Raw genomic sequence first — 25,068 nt, forward strand, 5'->3', positions numbered from 1 at the left:
GAAAATAGAATTGAAGCACTTTTATAGACAGACAAGGTGTCCTTCAATTATACAGACAATAGGCAAATCTTAACAAAGATGAAAAAAAAAAGGCATGCATGAATATACTTTAAAAGCAGGACCACAAAATTTCAGAGCCATTGTTGATGATAGAAAAATAAAATAATCAATATACAACCTATGAAGTCTCAGCAAATGTTGCCCTAAAGATATGATTTCTGTTTGTGTACCAACTCTGGTTCTTACAATCTTTCTGCCCCCTCTTCTACAATGATCCCTGAGCCATGGGTGAATGATGTTTAATAGAGGAATCCTATCCAGTGACATATACTCTTCAGTCTCCTATTCTTTCAAACTTGGCAGTTGTGGCCTTCTGTGTGTATCGCACTCTGTTGTATGAGGAAGCTTCACTGGTAAGAGTTGAGGGAGTATTCTCTCTACCCTTTGTTCTGCTATGTTCCATGAGCCTTAGGTGTAGAGGTTCCACTGTAGATGTGTCATTTAGGGCTGGGCATCACTCAGATATGTATTCTCTATGTACTTGCTCACATGAACAATGGTGACAGCATGCACAAGACCTATGCCAACTCAGTCAGACAAAAACCTAGCATAGAATGAGGGAAATGGGCAGCAGGCCCCAACCCTAGCCTAGGAACTATTGGCAATGGATTACTGCTGGGTGAGGGAAGAGAGATCTTTTAAGGGAAGGATTCTAGATAGGCTGACTACACTCTAGTGGATAAACTTGCATTGAAGGACATCTGGGTACAAGTGCTTGACCAGAAAAGACTTAACATATATAACAGAATGCATGAAATTCCAGTGAGGGGGGGCAAGGATGGGGAGGGGGATCTAAATTTGATTATGATCTATTATATGAAAGGCACAAAAACTCAATAAAAATTATTTTCAAAGAAAGATATGAGCCAGGCATGGTGGCGCACGCCTTTAATCCCAGCACTCAGGAGGCAGAGGCAGGCGGATCTCTGTGAGTTCAAGGCCAGCCTGGTCTACACAGTGAGTTCTAGGATAGCTGCGGCTATAGGGAGACCCTGTCTTAAAAAGACCAAAACAAAAAAAAGATATGGTTTATAAAGTTTGTATTTTGTTTTGCCTTTGTTTTCAATTGGCCAACACACATAATGATTGACATTTAAGTCCAAGAGCATCAGGTTAAGAAAACCAGTAGACAGGATAACCAACAAGCATTTTAGCAGCAGAGCCTTTTCGTTATTTTATTTACATATAAAACCTTACAGAAGATCTTAGAAGAATGCCTTACCAAAAATTAAAAACTTGCATTCTGAGGGACTAGAAATGTAGCTGAGATTAGATCACTTACTGTTAGGCCACTCACAACCACTTGTAACTCCAGTTCCAGGGGATCCAACACCCTCTTCTGGCCTCCATGGGGACCTGCAGACATGTGGTATGTGTACGTATACACACACACACACACACACACACACACACACACACACACACACAAATAAATCTCTAAAAAATTATTTTTAAAAATTTGTTTTTAAGAGATATACTAAGATAAATGCTAAAGAATGAGAGGAAAATACTAAGTTTTTATGTCCTGTAATTAAACCATTATATTTGTGTAGGAGTGGAAAACTTTATGTATACAGTAAAACCATTGTAATTTGTAATATATAAAACCTTGAAACTGAGCCATCATGCTTTAGGTAGTATCCATTGGGGTTCCTGGCATGACACAGAAAGCGCATATGTTGTGTGTTCAGAACCAAGGCTACAGCAAAGTCATGCAGTACAAGTGAGACATGCTCTGCCAGAAACACCTTCAATTCTTTTACTTTGAATCCATTTTTTTATTTTATGTGTATGAACGTTTTGCCTGCATGTATGTAAATTCACCTGTGTGAAGTCCAGCAGGAGTCTAATCCCCTGGAACTAGTGATATGGATGGTTGTTAGCCCCCATATGGCTGCTGGGAACTGAACCCACATGGTTCCTCTGTAAGAGCAGCTAGTTCTCTTTACTGCTGAGCCATCTCTCCAGCCCTCCCTCTAGTTAACCTTTTAGTTCATTTATTAGATTCTTTAGTCCCCATTTTTATTTTTAATTAATTTTACTGTTGCTATATTTTTTGCAGTCCCCCCACATTCAGTTATACAACCCTATCTGGGGTCAGAACCTACAGTTTAAGAAGCTACATTCTAGAAAGTTACCATGGAATTTAAGTAAGAAATGAAATGTATTAGTAGGATACATTTCTTCCTTAATTCAGTTTAGTGAAATAAAAATTAAGACTTTCAAGACAGTATTTTTAGATTATCTTCAGCAAGTCCATAGGCCTGTCCAGCGGTACACATTTCCATAATGTATTTCCTTTCTTCTAGTTGTTTGATGAATTGTGTATGTAATACTCTGCAATTCTGCTTTACAACTCAGTAAACTCATACATAGCACATGTAATAGATTTCTTAAGTGATTCTCTTACATTTTAGATTAGTAGGAACATAGACGTAGAAAGACAGCACCATTTGCACATGCATATTCATGTGGCACCCATGCACATCTTCCACAGGTGTAACTTCCACCACCTTCATTACCTTTTAGCTTTTAGAGATGTGAATGGGATGAGCCACCAAAACATCCTATGACCAGGGTACACCGCCTGTCCACCTTGTTGAGGAAAAGTCAGCTGTGCAGGTTCACCATCGTTGGTGTCTTCATCACCACATGAATCCCACTAGCACTCCAGGAACCTGCCAGTGTTTCAGTCATACCAAGGCATGCTATGAGTTGTCCTCAGCCACAGTTTAACATAAAGGTAGTCCACATTCTGATGGAGAGAAGGCAGCAGGGTTTGCATGGTGGCATGCCCTGTGAATGGGAAAAAAAAAATGGTATTTTACCTACCAGATGTTGAAAATTGTGTTAACAGGGATTTTTTATTTTCATACATACATACTGTATTTACAGCATTTGCACTCCTCCCTGTCCCCTTTCAACTCTCCCCACATCCCTCCTCAATTTCACGACCTCTTTAATTGTTATTGTTATACACACACACACACACACACACACACACACACACACACACCCCCTACTAAATCCATTTAGTGTTGCTTGTGTACATGTGTTTAGGGCTGACCACTTAGGATTAGATAACCTATCAGGGAGCTCCTCCCTGGAGAAATCTGATCCTCCCTCTCTCAGCAGCCCTTGGTTGCCTATAGCTCTTCATCTAGAGATGAGACCTGTGAAACTTCTCCTAGCCACACTGACATGTGAAATGGTGGTGTCATTATGTAAGTCTTGTTAGGCAACCATATTATTGAGGTTCCATGGCTGCAGCTTCCCGGTCATGTCTGGAAGACACTATTGCCCTGGTCCTCTGCCTCTTACGGTCTTTATGCCTTCTCCTCCATGATGTTCGCTGAGCCTCAGTGTAAGGGTTCTGTTGTACACGTATCAATTGTGGCTAGGCACTTCACAGTCACTTATACTCTGCATTTTTACTAGTTGTAGATCTCTGTAATAGTATCCATCTACTGCAAAAAGAAGCTTCTTTGATGAGTAATGAGAGCTACATTTATCTATGGATATATGGATACGTACTTAGAGTATAGTTAGAAATATTGACTTAGGAAAGTGGCAGTAATGGGTTCTCCTCTAGGGTCTATGATCTCTCCAGCCACAGATGTTTGGCTAGGTTTATAGTAGCAGGTATGAGTTCCCTCCTGTAAATGGGCTTTAAGTTCATTAGTAGGCTTTCCAGCTCAGTAGAACTATTGTTTGCTTTTTTCCCATGGCAGCTTGCATACACCTTCCAGTACTGTGACCACTGGTCCTCAGGAAGGAGGCCTCCAGGTCAATTCCATTTCAATTCATCCAAGTCCTATGTCCAGAGTATGTGGAGTCTTCAGCAATAGGGTCTTACCTTCAAGTTCTGGGAGGCAACCAAGGGCATTGGCAGTAGCCTATATTGTTTTGGAAGTCTCTTGGAATACCCTGACCAACAACTCAAAGAGAGGTTTCCCATGCTTGACACTGGAATTTTTGTTAGATAGCCTGTGGCTACACACACACACACACACACACACGCACATGCACACACACATGAACTCATGTATTTTTAAATAAGGTTATGGAATAATGTTTTCTTATGGCTTTTTCTGACATCCTAGTGTTATTTCTCCTTCCTCCTTCTCCCTTTGTATTATCCTTACTCCTCTCTCCCCATTTAAAGTGTCCCTCCCTCATTTTTCCCATTTCCCCCTTGACAGTACCTGTGTCTTACTATTTTCCTCTCTAGAGTGCATTCTACCTCCCATGGTCCCTTTCTGCTTTGCTGGCTTTTGTGGTTACCTGAGGTTATATACTCACATCTAAAGATTTGGAGCTAGGATCCACAAAAATCATCTCCAAATGGATCAGGACTTGGTGTGAACCCTGAAATGCTGAAACTCCTGGAAGAACGAGGCATGTCCTACAGGACTTGAGGGTGGGAAAGGTCTTTCTGAATAGGACTTCAGTTGCTCAGGAATAAAGCCAACAATTGACAAATAGGACTTTATTAAACGAAAAACTTTCTGTGCAACAAAGGAAGCAATCAGTCAAGTGCAGAGGAAGCCCGTAGAGTGGAAGAGAATCTTTGCCAGCTAAACATCTGATAGAGGATTAATATCCAGAGTATACAAAGTACTCAAAAGGCAAAGAATAGAGAAAACAAGTGACCCAATTTAAAAATGGACCACAGGGCCTGGAGAGATGGCTCAGCAGTTAAGAGCACTTACTGCTCTCACAGAGGACCTGGGTTTGGTTCCCCGGCACCTACGTGGTGACTAACAACCATCTGGTAACACTAGAGGATCCCATGTCCCCTTCTGTCCTCCACTAGCATTGCATGACATGGGTACATTTACATACATGCAGGCAAAACTGTCATACACATAAAATTAAAATAAATTAATTAAATAAGTAAAAAATTAATAAAAATGGGCTACAGATCTGATCAGAATTCTCAAAAGAAATGAAAATGATTGAGCAATATCTTTAAAAGTTTTCAACATCCTTAACCAATTAGGGAAATAAAATTAAAACTACTTAAGATTTCATCTTACCGCAGTTACAATGAGTAAGATCAAGAAAACTCAACAAATGTGGCTAGCATGCATGGGGAGAGAAGACCCTCATTCGCTGTTGGTAGTATTACAAACTAGGGCAGCCACTATGGGAATCAGTGTGAAGAATACTCAAAACACTAAAAACAGATCTACCATATGACCCAGCTACACCACTCCTTGGCATACACCCAAAGGACTCTATATTATACTACAGAGATACTTGCTCAGCCCTGTTCTTTGCCACTCTTTTTATAATAGATAGGAAATGGAAACAACCAAATGTTTCTCAACTGACAAATGGGTAATGAAAATGCAGTATATATGCAATGGAGTTCTAGTCAGCTGTAAAGAAAGATGAAACTTGCAGGTAAATGGACAGAACTAGAAAACTTTGTACTGGGCGAGGTGAGTTGGACCCAGAAAGACAAACGCTGTGTGTGCTCTCTTATTTGTGCACCTTAACGGGGACTTCACAGGAAAGCTTTTCTAGGGACCATCTTTCCCAGAATTACAAGGCGCCCGGTCTGCTCAGCTTTGTCAGTGTCCATGACTCTTGGTGTCATTTTTATTGTATGGTTTCTGACAATACGTATAAAGAACTTATTTGGGGGTGAATGGATATTATCCTAGGATTTCTTAAATCCAAAACAGACATTTCTTTTTCCTGTTTTAGATGACATACATACGACAGGAATATGAAACAAAATTCAAAGGGCTGATGCCAGCATCTCTGAGACAGGAACTTGAAGACACCATTGCCTCCCTGAAATCACAGGTGATTCCGAGAGCCAGCGTGCTCTCCAAGGATGTGGGTGGGCTGCACATTCTGAAAAGAAGCTTGCAAATAAGCTTCTGAATTGTTACCAGAAATCAATGTGCTCTCCAAGCGTTACCCACCACCCATTATGATCTGGTTTTGCCCCCTGGAAACTGAAAGTTCAGCCATGGTAACTCTTATCCATTCGCATTCCAAAGCAGCCTCACCTTTATCCCTGCTTCCAGGTTCAAAACACCGTTTCAGAGCTCACTGCTGGTTCCTTGCTCCCCGGAAGGAACTGTAGAGAGGCAGATGCATCATTACATTAGAAGCATGTTTTTTTTTTTTTTTTCTGGTGTGTTTTATATGATTTTCAGAGATAAGATGGTTTTTAAGCTCAGGGCAAGATAAGAAGAAGATATTCAAACAATTTGTGTTTCTTATTGAAACAGGTGGTCCTTAGTACATTTCATAAAATGTAAGGTAAGTACTTGAGAAATGGAAGCAGAAGAATCGCAAGCGCAGAGCCAGGCTGGACTACGTGACAAAGCCTTGTCTCAGAACAAACAAACAAAAACCTTCTAAGCATTTTTTTTTTCTTTGAATGTTTTATGCTTTGCTAGTCTATGAGTTTTTTTAGTTAATCCCCACGTGAGGAATTCACTTGTTTCCATTTCCGACATGCTGGAAAACAAGGTATCTTTGCTCCTCCAGTGATCCCACAGGGAAGGTGTTTCTGTACTCTGAATGCCAACAACTGTACTGGCATGTAGCAGGTGCTCAATAAATAATAAAATAATTAGGGCAGGAGAGGTGGGTCAGCAGTTAAGATCACCAGCTGCTCTTGCAGAAAACCCAGGCTCGGTTCCCAGAATCCACATGGCAGCTAACAACCATCAGTAATTCCAGTTCCAGGGGATCCGATGCTCTCTCCCAAGCATTGCATGACACAGATGCACTTACCTATATCCCTGCAATGTGCTCATGCACGTAACAATAAAAATAATAAATAAAATATTTTTAAAATAATAATAAAATAATCATGTAGCTGGATATTATTCATACCAGGTGTTTATAATGTAAGCAAGTTGTTTATATGTAAAGCAAGTTGTTTGGGATGTTTTGTTTTGTTTTGTTTTGGCCAAACTGGCCTAGAACTCACTGTGCAGCCTAGACTGGATTCCAACTCTTAGCAATTCCCCTGCTTCAGCCTCCTACTTGCTGAGTTATAGGCTTGAGCCACCATGCCAGCCAGCCTGAAGCTTTTTTACCTGATATTTCCATATTTCCCTCACTAAAAAGACTGAAAATGAAAAGTCCTTTCCATTCATCCTCCCGCTACTGTCTTTCGTGGCTTATGGGCTAAAAGGCTCCTGTGCCTGCATGTGAAAATAAACGATGAAGGAGATCAGAACACAAACGGCTAAGCAACTTTCATTTACATGAAAAGGACTCCTCTAACTTCATGGGAAAAGCCCTACAAAGGCCCTGACACCTTCAGAGGAGGATTTTATTTTGGAGGTATAGAGGGGGATCCAGTAACCACCTGCATGGCCTCTGTTATCATTCGTATCATTTCACTGCAATAAAAGCCACTTCAGCTTCCTGAAGCTGGACGGTGACCCAGAGAGCGCTGCCAGCTGCATGAGGGCCTCAGAGTTGGCAGCTGCTCGGAGGAGTCAGTCCGTGGAGTGAGCGGATTTAGTTTGAAAGCACAGGTGCCTGTGCTTTTTGAAAATTGTTGGAATTCCAATCTCAGTGCAGGGTGGGGGAGGGACATTACAGCTTCCTGATCCTTGCATCTGTCAGAATAATCAATTGTCCTGTGGGTCATTTGAACAATTGGATACAATGAAGAACAGGGTGAAATTACAAATAAGCAAACCCCATGGGACCACTTTGATATGCACCCATTTGAACAGACTGTGTCTTCCTCCCCTTCAAGCCGTTTTGGTTCTGCCAGCTGTACTCTTACATAACTGTGCCTTGCAACCAGCCTGTTGCCATGGTTTCAGTTCAACCAAAGAGGCAAGAGTAAATAATTCTGAGCAGATCAAATGCCACTGACTCTTGATTACATTAAACCATAGTATCAGCTATCCCTAAACTGTTTTTATTTGGTTAGGTAAGGTGTTTTGAATTTATGCCTGATAAAAGTATCATTAATTATATAGAAATTTATGCCTCAAAATAATTAAATACATTTAAAGGTCTGATTTAAGAGATCATGCTAGGCAACACAGTTCCCTCTACCCCATAGTCCCCACCCCCCAGATTTGGGTTATGGGGTCTACCCTGGGCACTTTCTAGGATTCATATCTCAGCACCCTCATCATCCTGGAAGCAGCTGTCATAACCCGATTTCACAGGTGAGGAAGCAAGAACTGAGTAACCTTCCTAGAGCCTTCTGGGCCAAGCCAGGAATGGAACTCATGTTGGCCTAACTCCAGGTAATGCTCAGGCTCTTTCCACTACAAAATACTGTCTCTCTAACCTCAGGGAATCCCCAGGACGGATTGAGGTTTCCAGAAAGCAGTAATTTTCTTTTCACTCACTCATTCGCTCATTAAACAGCTAGTGAATACCAGCTACATGCCCAGCCCTGTAAAAGAAACTGGGCATTCAGAGATAAACAGAGTCATCCCTCCCAGAAGAGCTCTTAGGTTTGGGGGAAAGTCAAAAACAAAACCACAAGGCAGTGTGAGAAGGGCCAGTTATTGAGTACAGGACACAGAAGAGGGAGCTGCTGTCCTGGTACCGAGCTGGGCGGCTGCCAGCACTTGGGGAGTAAGGGGAAGGCTGACATTTGAACCAGTCTTGGAGGACAAATAGGAGACAATTCGCCAAGCATTCTAAAATGAGAAATGGTCCCCTCCAAAGGGTTAGAGAGTGTGAACACCATGGTGTGTGAAGTGATGGTGGTGGGAAGGGCATGAGGAAAGACCAAATGGAGATGGCTCTGGTAGTTTGAAATTGATTCTGCGACCTTTGATAGATTTTCACTAGGGCTAAGCTGTGACCAAATGGAGGAAAACACATCATTAACACCTCCTCTGGGTCTTACCTAGGGGATTCTCTGAATTTGAATATAATCTTAACCTACCAGTATTGTACAGTAGATACACAGTACTGACATTTGCACCCACCCTTTCTTATATAACATGTGTTTTTCTAGGTCAACTTTCTGCAAAAGAGAGCATCCATTCTTCAAGAAGAACTGACCACCTACCAAGGCAGAAGGTACAGCGCATGAATAAAATGCCTTCTGATTGATTCGTATTATTTACACCTGGGAGTATCTTACCTTGCCATTCAGATCATCACTGAAATGCCTAGACATAAAATCAGTTTTGAAAATAAGACATATTTTTAGTAAATAACCTGTCTTTGAGAAGACACCCACCTCTTTTAATCACAGGGCTTGAACTCATCAGAACAAGATGAAGGAGTCTCAGGGAGTGGCAAGTGGGGGCCTCACCTGGGCAGTCAGGCAAGGTGTGGTCTTGAAGCCCAGATGCAGAGTGAAGGAGACACCATCTCCCTTTAAGACAGTGAGATGACACAATTCTCTGTGATGGCTCACATCTTCAAAGTCTCCTATCCCTTGGGGGTTTGGCACTGTTCTCCAGAGCAGAATAAGTCAATGGCTTTATGATGTTGAAACATTCACAGAGATGGAATGCCCCAGTGTACAAGCCTATGGGATGCTGAGACCTTCTCAAAGGTTCCCAGTGATGTCACTGACTAGGGTGATGTTCACTTGGTCTAGATCAGTCAAGCAACATTGCTTTTAAGTACGGTGAAAGACTGAGCAGCTTACTTGGCTTTGAAATAAAAGGAAAGAGCTTGTGAATCATTCACTTTTCAAAAGATTCTGTTTTCCAAATGTTGATAAGATTTGCTGCTTATGGGTATACATGATGAAATTTTGATAGCAAATATCCCTTTTTAACCTCCAACTCCTTCAGAATTGTAACACATCTTTCATTTGACAGACCTTTTAAGCCTAAAACTCCTAATTGAGGTTTTTGGTTTTCAGGTAACTGCATGGGAGAAAGTAATAGATGTGATTGTCCGAGCTGCACTCCTTTGTCTGAATGGACTTCTTCCAGCAGGTTTGAAGATTTGAATATTGTAAACTATGAGATCAGTGGCTTTTTTAGAATGCTTACATGTAATTAAGACCATAAAAACATGTATCATTCATACACTAGTGGGGTGGTTTTATTGTGTCTGCCTAAGTTATTTTTCAACATCTTTTCTTTCTCATTCCCATACTTGTATGTATTAGAGCGCATGCTCAGAATTGCTTATATCGAGAAAAAACGTTATCGCTTACGATATGCCTTGTTAATGCTTTGCATAGTCCTACCAGTGAGTATGAGCAGAATCACGGTTGTAGTATGATATCAGAATTTTAACCTGAGTATGTTATTCCCATGTTCATGTTCATATATTATTAAAATATCATTTTGTGCTTTTTAGTTTTCTTTTTAGTTTTTATCACACCTCATTGACTAAATAAATGTGATGTCATACCTGGTATTTTTCTCCAGCAAATACTGACAATCTCAATTCCTACTCTGGAGGAAAACAACCTTATGTCCTGCCAAAAATCAAATCTATAATTAGTGCTTGAAATTGGTATTTGGAATCAAATCACTGGGTCATCTGATATCTGTGGTGGACTCCAGTCTGCCCCTGGAGCTCCAGCAGCAGTGCCGTGCTGGGCAGGAGTGCTATGTAGAAAGCTCTGGTTTTCACGTTACTTTCTTGGTCTTTCTTTCAGTTGTTATTTTGACTGTCACTTTCATCAATGATCCTTAAGAAAGCCTAACAGTGTAGGGCCATGTTAGGAGGACACAGCTCATTGGCAGGCTGTCACACCTGTGCATCGTTGGTCTCCTTTTACTGCAGTGCCTCCATGTTGAGAGACTGGTGGTTTTCTTATGAATGGGTATTTAAGCCTGGTTGCTTTACCCATGCCAGCACTGGATGCAGCTCTGTGCTGATTGGTCAGCCCTGATTTGCCAAGAAAATGCTGAGTTGCAGTGTGTAGATGCTTCACATTGTCTTGAGAGACCCTGGGACATGCCATGGGCCTTTTGAGACACTCTCTAAAAATGTAACATGTGAGTAGGGCTGTAATCATTCTTGTTTCCTGTAAAAGTGCAGGGAAGAGAGTTTATTTACACTTATTCAAAATTCATTTCTCCTTTTCCATACCCAAACTTGTCTGTTGTTTGCTGCCCACAAATTAATTACCCTTCCTTGCACTGGGTCTGGGGAAGATGAGGAAGTACCCAATTTCATAGGGACTTCCAAAGCCAGGACAAGTATCAGGCTATGTGGTGGCCATCAGTAGGAGGCTGGCATCTTGCACTAAGTCATCTTTGTGAGCCCACCATTTTCCTGGTGCCACTCAGATGTCCCCCTCCCTGGAAACTTCCTCCAAGAATATAAGTGTCTTGTGAAAGATTGCACATTCTTCAAGAATGCTCACAAAAAAAGCAAAATCATAGTAGATGCTATGAAAACCACCTAACAAGTAAGGACAACTGATACTCAGGTTGTGACTTAATATTTGGGAGGGAACGATTAAGGCTTTAAGATCAATGTTAAGTACTTCTGTGAGGACCATGAAAATCAGGTTGAAGCTCAACAGATTTCATTAGTAAGGTTATTAGCAGCCTGAAGTGAAAATATTTTGTGAATTGTATTGTTCACTGGGATTGGAACTCTCCCACTCAAGAATATTTGTTCTCCATGAGTAAATATCAGTAGGTGTTTTGGAAAGTTGCCTGCTATTCTTTCTTTTCCTTATTTCAGGGGTTATGAAATTACAAACACTGGTAAACCTTTGACATTACCCAGATCCTGTTTCCCTTCTGAAGGGCATTGTGCATATGGGAGTAAAGCGGGGTCAGTTTGATTGGATGTGATAGGAATGGGTAGTTGACACTTGTGTCTTTGTGGACATTCTCTGATGAAGGAAGAGAAAGAAAAATTGCTTTTAGCATGCTTGAAATTCCTTACTGAGTTAAGCACTGAGTATATAAATGGCTACTGGGAGCAAAAACAAGTGCTCAGGAAATAAATTATAAGCACTGTGCCTTATTATAAAATCATCTAAGATTTCATTCTTTCTTTTATCTGGTGGAAGATCAATTGTTCATCACAGTACCTAATTTAGCTGCATCTCCAGGCGTCATTGTTGGCGCTCATACCTGAGCATCTATCTGTGCTTTTTGTATTTCAGCATGTGATTGTCTACAGGTGGTAGCATGAAGCATTTGGAAAACGCAGAGAAGGAAAGCTCTGGGGTCCAGTCTTGTTGCTGGGTGTTAGTACCTGGCTATTCTGTAGGGGTCAGGGAAGAGGAAAGCTCACAGGGAAGTTGGTGGTTATATCTCCTGTATATATCACAGTTCCGTTCAGTCCATTTCTATATCCCCTAACAGTGAGGCCTTTCAGAGGCCTCTTGATTCTGCAGTCTCCCCACTCAATAGAGAACTCCACAAACGCTGCTAAAGGAATACAGCAGAAAAGAAGGACGTTGAAGGCACAGGGAACAGTGGGAAGACTTGCTTCATAGGTTGCACAGAAGTATTGACATGCAGGTGACTCGAGGGAAATAGTTCAGATGCAAAGATCATCCTGTGATGCAGCATATTAACAGTGATTTCTTCAGAAACAGGCATATGCTTATAGTGGTGAGCAACCTCATTAAGGGAGTCTGCAGAGAAAAGTGCAGACAGAAGAAACTGGGAGTTTGAATTAACAATTAACAGCGCCCTCATTGAAGTGCATCGCCAGCCAGAGAAGGCAGTGGTGTTGTAGCTTTCTGTCTAGGGGTAAAAAGGAAAGGTAAAACATCAAAAACGGTGGGAGAAAAGTTTCAGAACACAAGGTCATTTTAATTCATAGTTTCCTTAAAAGAACTCTCTCTTCTGAGCTTTCATATTTTGTTCAGAAAGGTCGTCTCTTTTAAACCTTGTCATTAAAGACAGTTTGCTCTTTAAAGTGAATTATCAAAGGGTATAGAAATTGCAAGTTACTGAAACTAAAATGCATGATCAATTTTAAGTCTGCTAACTAAAGCCTGCTTAAATTTGGATGTGCTTTTGTGCTGGCAGCCCCTTTGATAAAACTAGAAGATGATGCATAGTTGGCCAATTCAAAGTATGGAAAGAAGATAATTAGATAAAACTTTTTTCAACTCTCCAAGTGGGTCTTAGCTTTGGAGGCTTGGTTGGAAAACTGTGGCAGAGGCCCTAATGGGATCTGAGGAGTGAAATGGAATACTCCACTTGACCAGGTGAGCACTGACATCCTCTGCATGGTTTTAGAAGCAGAATTGAACTTCAGGTCATTACTACCTCTCATATGGAGGAAGGAAAGTGAGACTGGTAGTCCAAGACCAAAGGAAAAACTAAAACCCAGACCCTCCCCAGTGTCTAAGTCAGCTGAAAACTTGTCCCCAGATATTTCAGTTTAAGCCAAGGTTTCCATTATCCAAGAATTTTGTTTTATTTTCTTAGGTTTTAATTTTTATTTTTATTTTCTGTCCATGACTGTTTTGCCTGCATGTATGTAAGTGCACCTGTGCCTGCAGTCCCCACAGAGGCCAGGAGAGGGATCCAGATCCTCCAGAACTGGAATTATACAGGATTGTTAGCTGCCATGTGGATGCTGGGAACTGAACCCAGGTCCTCTGCAAGAGCACTCAGTGCTCTTCACCACTGAGCATCTCTCCAGTCCCAGCAAACACTTTAAAATCAAAGATTTAGATGTTGCTATAGATGGTATCATTTTGAGAACTGAAGTTTAGCCTAAATTTCAGGTTAATGATGTTATATCCTCTTTGGGAAGTCTCATGGAGCATGTCAAGTGAGCACAAAGACCTTACCATGGAACAGAGCAAGGGCTGCCTAGTGAGAAGCTGGCTACATTTAACTAGCTGAAATTTAGTTACATAAATGGAGCCATTTTGCCCACCATCCCCTTTAGCTAGGACATTAGCACAAAGGTAGAGTCTGCCACTTAGTTTTTTTTCCTCTTTGCCTACTTGTGCCTCACTTTTCAACTCTGTAACACAAAGGGTTATATTAGACAAGTATTTCCAAAACTATGTCACTTCAGCCCTTTCAGTCAGTGTCTATCAAGTTGATAGCTAGTGTCTATCAAGTTCTCTGTGTGACTTATCTCAGTGTTCAGATGTCTCATTTAGAAAATGTAACAGGCTGTATCCCCCAATTAAAGATTCACATTTACATTGCTTGGTCCTTTATTCACTCATTGGCTACCACTCACAAACTGTGTGCTAGGCTGCAGAGTAACCACCCCCCTCAAACCGGGTGGCATTTATTATAACACAGTAGTGTATGACCTTCTCTCCCATGAGTGTGCTGACGGTCGGCAGTGCTCAGGTAGGCTGCTCTCATTTAGTCTTCATCAGACGTGGCTGGGTGGCAGCCATGGGAACATGAGTGTGAGCCCACAGTGGTTGCTCCTGCACTGGCAGCTCACGTTCCCCAGTGGCTAGGTGAGGCAGCCTGGCAGAGCCCTTCAGAGCAAGCCTAGCGAGAGACCAGACATGCAGAACATGGATGCCAGCAGCCACAGACACCAGCACGGCAACACTTCTGCTCTATCTTATTACAGACAGAGCCCGTCCAGAATCAAGGGTGAAGGACAGATGCTCCAGCAAAGGCAGAGAGGCTGTGCGGTCCTGACTCTGCCATATCCTGTGGTAAAAAACAAACAAAAAACTATTTAACTCTCTCTAACTTGGAATTTCCTAAAATGATTTGACCCATGGAATAGGGTTTTGGGTTTTGTTTTGTTTTTTAAACTTTTACTGGGCCCATGTATTTTATTATAGAGTTCTTGGAAATATTTATTAGAGAAGCCCCAATCTAGTTGATTGGAAAAAATTCCTTCCTGTTCAAAAATTCTCTTGATCTGTGTTGTACTTCATAATCACAGATTAAACTGGGGATTTAGAAATTAATATTGGGGCCTGGAGAGATGGCTCAGTGGTTAAGAGTACTAGCTACTCTTGCAAAGGACCTGAGTTTGGTTCCCAGCACCCACATGGTGGCCAACTACAATCCAGAACTCCAGTTCCAGGGAATCCGATGCCTTCTTCTGGCCTTTACAGGCATTTCATGCATGGGGGCACTTACATACAGGCAGACAAAACACATATACATAAAATAAAAATAAATCAATCCAAAAAAATGTTAAATGCACCCTGGGAAGCCCTGAGTTAGGAATATTGACTAGGTCATGACTTCCTCTGTAATTCTTTGCAGAGATAGGAACAGCCGTGGTTTAATTTTTTCAGCTCTTCTCTGTTTGGGGCTTGGTATGCACTGTTTATTATAATTATCTTAGCAAGTGTATTATTATGAAGATCCACCAAAACCCATACCCTGTGCTTAGGAGGGCTTTTCCTCCTTTGGAGGAATTCTCCGGCACATTGAAGGATATGGATTTGATGAGACTGAGTGGGGATATTTCCTGAACCACAGAACACTTAAAAACTGCTCAACTAAGTAGAGTGTAATCATCTAGATAAACAAATGAATCAGCCTCCTAATTGCCCTGCTAGCTTTCTCCTTACAGCAATGGTGTTATCTCTGTGCTCGGCGCCCATCTCCAGCCTCTCTCCCTAGTGGAGCCTGAGTGGGGAATGTAACTATGTAAAAGAACCAAGGACAAGAAGCTAGGCTGCCTTGCTGTCCGATTCCCCCATCTTCCTGCATGCTGCAGACCATTGGATGGTTCCTGGATGAAGAGCCAACCTAGCGATCATCAAGTGTTTTGAAAGCATCAGAAGGGTCAGTTTGACCTGAGTTCACATCTGCTCAGCAAACAAAGCCAAGCAGGTGGAGAATGAAAGGAAAATAGGGAAAACAAAACAACACAGAAGCCGTTATTTCCTTAAGAAGAGGAAATACTTTCCTGACCGGATAATGAGGATCCTGAGAATCTTACACCTTTTAAAGAAATCTGTTGACATAGACCAGGGTTTCTCAGAACTATTTTTTAATCTGACCCTGCTTGAAACCAGGTGACTGAGGCTGTCATTTGCCTGCCATCAGTCCTGATGCTACTTCTCAAGTTGCATGCAAATGCTGAGTCTATTCCAGTTTCCCTTGAACACTTCAGTGTTTCCCAGTGACTGCAATGTCACAACCCTGTGGGAAATCCTCTTCAGAACTGATCCTTTGGCCCATCTCAGATCATTGTGTCTGCAATGAAAATATTTATCCAAGCTGGCCACAGTGGTGACTGCGGGAAGCCTGGCGGTGTTGCCTTGTCATGTCTCCACCTGCTCCTTCTGAGTTAAGGATCTGGTAGCAGTTGGCCACCTCAAGTGACATTTCCTGCAGTGTCAGGGAACCTTTCTCCGGCGGAGTTCCCACTTGCTTTATCTGATTGTCTTCTTCAGGATTTTTGTTTATGCATTTGAGTATGTGAATTTGGAAGCTGCTAGAATATAAATTAGGTGTATTAAGGGTTTTCTTTAAAAACCCTTTGAGTGATCTCATTTGGATTCTGTGTGTGTGTGTGTGTGTGTGTGTGTGTGTGTGTGTGTGTGTAAAGTGGTAAATCTGTATACCTTCAAAGGCAGATTTTCTTTATAGTGCCCCAGATCTTTCTAACTAGGCTAATTAAGACAGCAAACCTAAGTAGCCCTCCTACTGCTGGCCCTGCTGTTAGCTACTTTGCCTAAAACCATATAATGTTCACGCTCTGCCTTTTTATTGATGAAGGAGAAGATTAATTGGCCTTATCTCCTTCTCACAGTGAAATTATTGTTCTCTCTGTGATGACACCTCTGACATATAAGCAACAAATTGTAGTCCCAGCTCAGCTCTTGAAACTTGAATAAATCGTCTCAAAAGTTAAATATTCTGCAGACCTTTGACGACAAGAGCCCCAGCTGTTCCAGAGCCAAGCCTGGGAGTAAGCGTTACACAAGAATAAATTCCACCTTGCTAACCAGCTCTGTCCACAAAGAGCTTATGATCCACTGGGAAAGATAAAGCACATACACACACAGAAAAAAGAAAAACCCATCACACAATAGTGGATATGATCTGTGTGCGAAAGAAATGCCAAATACGAGAATTTCAGGGAGGTACTTGCATCTGAAATCAAGTCTGGAGGAGGAGGTGACACTAGGCTGGAATTTGTATCAGGAGCAGAATTTCAGAGGGTAGAGTGCCCTTCTGGATGCAGCCACAGCCTGAGCAGTGGTTCAAGTCTAGATGTTCAGACTGTCTGGATTACAAATACTGGGAGAAAAAAAAAGTCGTATAATATAGACATTAAAAGGTGTACATTGAAGTCGCATGGCAACAGACAAAGAGAAGCGATTCACTGACAGCTTTCTGTCCAGGTCGAAGCCTTCACACAGGTCTGTAAGGGCTTTGGAGTCAGATGGCCCCAGCCCTGGAGAGGTTGCTTAGCTTCTCTGAGTCTAGGTTTCCTCATATGTGGAGGAGCTGAGGAAATGGCCTAGCGGGTAGAGGTGCAGTCCTGACAGCCTGAGTTTAATCCCTGGAACCCACATGGTGGCAAGAGAGAACCATCAATTCCCACAAACTATCCTGTGGCCTCAACATAAGCACCTGGCTTGTGTACATACACACATACATATACACACACACACACACACACACACACACACACACACAAATAAACTTAATGGAAGAATTGGTAGGACATGAAATGAGCTCACTGTAGTGACGCATGTCTCTAATCTCTATGGCAGGATTGAAAGTCAAGGCCAGCTTGGACCACATGGCAAGACCCTTTCTCAGAAATGGTCGAAGGGAGCCTTAGAAGAGATCTCAATTGGTAAAATGCTTGGAGAACCTGAGTTCAGTCCCTAAAACCCACATTTTAAAAATGCCAGATGTGGTAACATGTGTTTGTAATCCCAGTGCTAGGGAGAGACAAGTGGATCCCTGGGACTCTCTGACCAGTCAGCCCAGCCCACTTCATGAGTTCCAGGAAAATGAGAGACTGCCCCCCTTTCCCCACAAAAAGGCAGTACTTGAAGAATGACACGTGAGGTTGTCCTCTGGCCTCCATACATGTACTTGTGCCTGCATATTCATATGCATCCATACATACATGAACAAGCACACATTCACACATACATTCACAAATACAAAAAAGATTAAATGAGATGATGCATTTTTATAAGTCTAGCATGCAATAAACATTCAGTAAGTGAAGGCTATTTATGTTTTATGACAATCTCCAATTTTGAAATTATTATTTCTATACGAGGAAACAGAAGCAAAAGAAATCTGGAAATTTTCCCAAGGCCACTTATCTAAGATGTAGTAAAAGGAGAAAGTGGAACTTCTGTGTCCTCAATCCACTCATTTTTGCTCTTTCCACTATAATACATTGCCCGCGTGGTTGGGGAGAAGTTTGAAGTTTTATAAGTAGCAGGAGCAATTAAGGAGTTTTAAGTGGGGACCGACTCCCTGAGAAACTGTTATGAGCCAGGTCTGGCAGCCGCATGAGGTAGGCAGGAAAGAGGAGACAAGAGGCTGGAGGCAGAGGAAAGCTCGAGAAATAAAAGTAGTATTCCCATAAATTGGTCCAGGTCCCCAGGGAGAGAAAGGTTTCTCTGTGAATGGAAAGTGGGTCAAAGATTCAGTCGCCACTGTAGCACCTGAATGAATGAGCTGATTGTGAAAGACAAATACATGTGAGTCACAGTTTCTAACCTAAAAGACCATATGGCACAAACTGGAAGCTGGGGGAGGGGATGGTGACTTTTGGATGAGCTTCTTCGGGTGGCAGGAGTCCTGGGTTTGGCTCAGAAATGTGTCAAGCACAAACACCTGGGTTAGACTGAATCAGCGAGCCGTGGTTCACCTTAAAGGAGAAGGCATGGTTTGGGGAAACAGAAGGGAAGGGAGGCCTAGGAATGTAGCTCAGTTGCACCAAGTGCTGAGTTCAGTTCCTCAGAACCACATAAACCAGGTGTGGTACCTGTGCCTATAATCTCAGTACTGGGAAAGTGGAAGCAGAGGATCAGAAGTTCATTATAAGTTCACACCCAGCCTGGCATGCATGAGAAGGGGTGAACAGAAAGGGGGCGGGGGGGGCAGGAGGAGGAGAAGAAACTATACCTTTGGATAATGTTGGAAGGAGTTTATAAACTAGAAGTACCAGTGGACCTGGTAAGCAGGGTCAGACAGAAGTACTTCAAAGAGGCTGCAGTCCTTTGAACTTGCCTTGAGGAAAAAGTCAGACTGAGTGTGGATTACAGAGATCATCTGAATTCCTCAAGGGTTCAAAGTGAAGGGTATGGCCACTCCCGACTGAGAGTCCCGAGATTAGTGGGGAGTGGAATAAACTTCTAGAGCTCCTTAGCACTGGAGGCAGGTTCTTTGCCTTACTCTAGATGACAGTCTGCACCAGTAGATCCATTCTACCCTGGAGCTCATACAGGCCTGGGTGTGGGGGTTGATGTCCTGGATTATTTACAAAAGTTCAAGGAAATATTAGTAAATTCTCAGTTCTTCTTTTGCCCTACAAGCTATACCAAATTGCCATTTTTTGTAGAACAGCTACAGGAACCTAATCACTTTGCAGACTAGCCTTCAAAATAAATCATGATTTTAAAAAAAAACAAAAAAAAACTGACCCTCTGTGAAGGAAGTTCCTCTACTTAACTACATAGAGTCTCTACATAGACTCTTTTGTGTCTGGCAACCCTCCCTAAAAATGCAGCTAAATGATGGTGAACACCTAATTATCATAGAGAAGACTACATAAAAGCATGGCATTATGGGCCAGGAAGATGGCTCAGCAGGTAAAGGTGCTTGACCAAAGGCCCGACAACCTGAGTTCAATCTCTGGGAGCCACACAGCAGAGAGAACCAACTCCTGATGTGCACATCACATACACACACACACAACACACACATATACACACACATGCACGCGCACACACATGCACACATGCACACACGTACATGCACAACAAATAAAATACAGTTTTACAAAACTTAAAAGTATTAAAAGTATTTTTAAAATAGCAATGCAAGAGCCAGTATAGGGCTTTACTATTTAACAATGAGATTAAGCAACTTTTTGAAAGCGAAAATCGGCTGGGCTCTAGCTCAGTGGTAGGGTGCTTTCCTAGCATGGGCAGATCCTAGGTTACCTCCCCAACAAGAAGGAAGGGAGGGAGGGAGAGAGGGAGGGAGGACTAAAGTTACTAAAACTCTAGAAATATAGGTAAGAATGACTGACTACATAAAAACATTTAATGCCCTAAATTTCTTTAGTAAATTTTGTAAATGCTTACTACAATGTCTGGAAGCCATAAATGTCTTCCTTTCCTTGTTTTGTAACAATTTGACACCGAATTTTCCTTGATGCCAACACTTAAAGTTACTAACAGTGACTTAGCAAGAAAATAAGTCAAGACATCATGATCTTGTCAAATAGCATCAATTTTTAGCTCTTTTTAGGAGGAAGGAACAGAATGGCTTTTTTCTACCTAGAAAAACTGAGGATTTGAGGGTGGGTATTAAAAAAATCAGTAAGTGGGGGCTGAAGAGATGGCTCAGCGGTTAAGAGCACTGACTGCTCTTGCAGAGGACCCAAGTTCGATTCCCAGCACCCACATGGCGACTACAAACTGTCCTTAACTCCAGTTCCAGGGGAATCCGAGGCCCTCTTCTGACCTCAGAGGCAATGCATGACACGGGTGTACTCACATACATGCAGGCTCATACACATATACTCATAAAATAAAAATAATAAATAAAATATTTTTTTTTTAAATCAGTAAGTGCTTTTGACTTGCTGACTGTCCTCCATGACAGAGGAACTGACTTTTTGTGGTGCTTTGAACTGTAGAGAGGATCCAGGCAACTCTGGCAGCAGGCCTGGCTTCTAGAACCTGCTGAGGTAGACTCCCCGCTGGGATTGTCCGCAGAAATGACAGTGGCACATAGATGCCAGGGCTGAGGAGATGCGTCACCATAGTCTAGCTACCTCCCAGCTACAAAAGAAGAGTATGGGACCTTGTGGCATCTTTAACCCTTTGCAGAGACCAGGGAGGTTGGGAAGCATGGATTGGGACTTTCCTGCAGCTGGTGTCCTAGAAGCAGTGTCACTCATCTGCCAGATGGCATCAGCAAAAGCAAGCTGAGAAATGCCATGGGTAATCATAAGCTTGGCTGAATGCTTAGCACTTGCTGCTGAGCAGGACATGCTTTCCTCCCTACACTTCAAGGATAAGTGGAGAGGATCCTGACCCAGGAAAAGTGTGGCATTGAGAAGAAGCTCTAAGTTCTGCTCCTGGAAAGTATGGGAAGCTGAGAGCGTGCGTCTGAGGAGTGTTCAGACAGAAGGAGTGCAATCTCAGTTCACATTAGCCTTACTGTAATGCAATTTAAATAATTTCATTTTTATCCTTAGCCTGTGCTATGATTTCCACTTGATCATAATGGTTTTATCTGTATTAATAAAGTGATTATGCCTCGAAGGGCAGTGGAATTTTACTTCATGCCTTCTGACCACAGAATTGAAGAATAATTCTGCTATGTCTTGAGGCACATTATTAAATCTTTTGTTGTGAAAGTATAGCTCATGAGACTTGATTTAAGCAAGAACGTATGTTGATAGCCAGATTCAATTGCTAACAATTGGTTAAATTAGCCTTTACAGTAGCCACTTAAACTGTGCCTTAGGTCCACTATCCAGATGAATAGACAAGAAATAATGGCTCTGGTACTGTAAAATTAGTGACAGGTTTAAGGTCCAGGAGCTACAGTCACTCAAGCCAACTTGAAAGGGAAATGTCACTGCAGCTGACACTGAGCAGAAGCAGCCCTTCAGGTTCCACGGTTCCTCTTGCTTCCTGTCCCTGCTTGAAAGTCTTTTCTTAACCTCAGTAAGCCCCTAATAACCTCCAGAGTATATATTTACTACGACCTATATACTCCTCTACCTTTCAAGGTCACAGTCATAGTACTAGAGTCATCTGAGTCTTAGGGAAGAAATAGATCTTTTACAGCAATTAATTTATTTAAATTTAAATATTAAAGTTTTCATATCTCCCTATATGCAATAAAAGGAAATGTGATGTGTATAGATTCTCTTCTCTACAGAAGGATCAAGAAAAGGTATAGCTTTGGAAATCATTTAATCCAATGAAAGATTTCTCATTTGATTATGAGCACGATTTTGAAGAACACACAGAAAATATTTGAAGCCAATTAAGAGTTGATGTTTGGTTATCGGAGAAAGCAGCAGGCTTATTTGTGAAGTAGGAAGGCATCGATAGTTGAGTATAATCTCCATATGCCTCCAAATCAAGCAGTAGTTTAAGCAAAAGAACCAATTCTGTGTTAGACACATAGAAATGAAGCCATTTTCTGAACCACCAAAGCACTGTTTCATCTCTTCTAGAAATGATACTGTTGTTTTAATGGCAAAGGGCAAAAGGCTTCCAGAACCTGTTGAGAAGCTCAGAGAGTCAAAGTCAAGAAAAGGGGCAGAACAACCTTTTCTTTTATAGCAGTTGCCACTTGGTAGATTTCTAGAGCACCTGTGCACATTAAATCCACAGAAACTATGTTCTAGAGATGACTAATTTTGAGCACAGTTCTAAAGCCCTAGGAGTAATGAAAAACGATGGCACAAGGATGCTGTTTTCTGACCCACATCGTATTTTTAGAAAACTCAGCTGGGCTCATAAAGGAATACCTTCAAAAAAGAGCATGAATAACTTGGTTTTTAATTCAGTTGTTGACTTTGTGTGTTTGCTACGTTTTTACATTTATTTGAGGCCACTTTTGATGCTTTTAATATTGGGATTATGTTCATACAAATGTAATGTTGAGTTATAAGAAAGTACTTATGAGGGAGCTGGGGTATGGCTTGGTGTTAGAGAACTTGCTTCGTGTAACATCCTGAGCTCAACACACATAACTACTGGGGGGAGGGGGACTCAGTAACCAGTTAGTTTATGTCAAGGATCACTTGGCTTCATTTAGCGAATTTGAGGCAAAGAATTATTGTATATACTTCTTCCAGCTTAAAACCTGACTTGCAGAGCTTTTAATCCTACTAATGCAAAGTGCAGGTCTACCAGGAAGGTAGAAAGAGCAGCACCGCTAGGTAACTGAAACAGATGGCTTTTGCTCAGTCAAGGACTTTCCAAGAACATCTCTGGAAGACTTAGTCCCTAAAATCGTGTTATCAAATGGCCCATGTGCAGGCCCTTGGGCTTTCCAGAATAAGGAATGATTGACTTGAGAGAACTTATTTGAGGATAATTCAAATTGCCCTAAAATATCCAAGGAGAGGAAGAACTACAACCTGTCTACAACAGCAGGGAGACTAATAGCTAAACTTTTACAAAACGTAACAGCACTGTTTCACCATCACGACAAAGGAGAGGCCGAACACCCACAGTCAGTGTATCCACCACAAACCCTGAGAGAGAGAGATGCCAAGAAGAAGCACTGTCTAGAAGTTGAGTGGCAAGACTGGTCCACCCACCCCAAGAGAGGGCACAGCTACCTTCCCATCCATCGTGGAAGCAGAGCTTTCAGAATTACATGACTTGCCTCACTCCAAGTGCTCAGGCCATCACCACTTCCCTTGCCCTTCACCAACATGGCCTGCTCATGTTCACACCCCTCATTCCCTTTATTCCCTTTATAAGAATATCATACCCTACTTAGTTCTTCCATACAAGATTCACCTTGCAGCCAAGTGAGATGTGCTTCTGTCTAGGGCTGCCAGCTTAACCAGTCATAAATTTGGGAATGGTCATAATTACCTAATGGAAAGGGTTTCTCCTCAGCCCACTGTGGAGTAACTAACTCTATTTCTCTTTGGGATAGCCTAACCTGGCAGGCACCACATAGCAGACTCTGGGATTCAGCAATTCATACCAGGTACACTCAAAACATATCCCCTGTAGGTCAGGCCCTGGTTCCAAGATGAATCAGCACAGTCTCAAGCCTGAGATGGTCACCATCTCCTAGAGAAAAATAAAGTAGTATATAAATACCTGCAATATATAATATTTGGTTTTTCATAAGAAAGTCCTAAATTTACAAACCAGGAGACATGCTCTCAGTGGAGAGTCATGGGAGAATAGCCACAGTGCTCCAGGGTTCAGGATGCATGGCACTGTCCTTTTCCTGGAGTACTGTTCCACTGAAGACACTTGTGTGGAAGGTCAGCAGCCCCTCCTTCCCAGCTCTGCCTCAGGGCAACCCCACTGTAATCAGTTCAGGCTCAGTTCCATTTTCTCAAGTACAAAGAGTAGGGACCGTGGTGGGAGGAAACGCCAGGCCATGTCCTGGTTCCCACAGCCAATCTGAGAGTTATAGAGTAGAGAGAAAAATCCAAAAGGCTACAGCTGACCATTCATACAGACCCTCCAGGAGGCGCTGGCTGAGCAGACTGACTCAAGGACAGATTTATGACACTCTGTAAAAAACTTTTATCCCCTTTACTACTGGGTATATATAAAATAGGCAGGACAAGAAAGCATTCTTTTTTTTTTATTTTATCTTTCTTTACTTATGATTAGAACTCCATTGTATAAATGTACCACATTTTCATTATCCATTCATCAGTTGAAGGACATTTAGATTCTTTTCCATTTCTTAGCTACTATGAAGACAGCAGCAGCAATAAAGGATGCACGAGTATTTTTACAGTAGGATGAGTCCTTTGGATACATGCCATAGAGTGGTATGACTAGATCATATGGTAGATTCATTTTTAGGGGTTTTTTTTCACTTTTTAAAAGAGATTTATTTTATTTCATTTACTTATTTTTTAAAATTATTTATTTAATAACCATATAATTAGAAGAAGCATTTCATTACAACAGCATTGACATATTCAATAACAATTTCCAGAGCTAAGATCCATCTCTTTCAAAACCGGCTGTAAATTTTTAGGTATATAGTTGAATTAATACAGTTATATAATACTTCACTCCATATAAACCCTATAAGACATAAAATTAAATGAGGTTTTAAACTTTAAAAAAGATCTCCATTTTATTTTAAAATATACTGTTTCATACAGAAAAACTTTTTTTTTCTTTTTCTTTTTCTTTTTGAGACAGGGTTTCCCTGTAGCCCCAGATGGCCTGGAACTCACTATGTAGACCAGGGTGGCCTT

The 25,068-nt window shown here is 41.7% G+C and overlaps 1 protein-coding gene across 14 annotated transcripts in view; it reads left to right on the plus strand.

Moving 5' to 3' along the window:
* The window catches only part of Cep112 (centrosomal protein 112), a 576,146-nt gene extending 561,605 nt beyond the window's left edge, over positions 1-14,541 (plus strand). For 13 of the 14 annotated variants that reach the window (XM_029568391.1, XM_029568396.1, XM_029568392.1 and 10 more), the window contains 3 exons: positions 5,776-5,877; positions 9,035-9,099; positions 9,899-10,343. In XM_029568391.1, coding sequence (XP_029424251.1) covers positions 5,776-5,877; positions 9,035-9,099; positions 9,899-9,902 — 171 coding nt within the window. In that variant the 3' untranslated portion in view covers positions 9,903-10,343. Of the gene's footprint in view, positions 1-5,775; positions 5,878-9,034; positions 9,100-9,898; positions 10,344-14,523 lie in introns of those variants that run through there. The other variant, XR_003851118.1, reaches the window with a different exon arrangement.
* The last annotated feature ends 10,527 nt before the right edge of the window (positions 14,542-25,068 follow it).

Source organism: Nannospalax galili, unplaced genomic scaffold, assembly GCF_000622305.1.
Source record: "Nannospalax galili isolate Female #2095 unplaced genomic scaffold, S.galili_v1.0 scaffold781, whole genome shotgun sequence".
NCBI lineage: Eukaryota > Metazoa > Chordata > Mammalia > Rodentia > Spalacidae > Nannospalax > Nannospalax galili.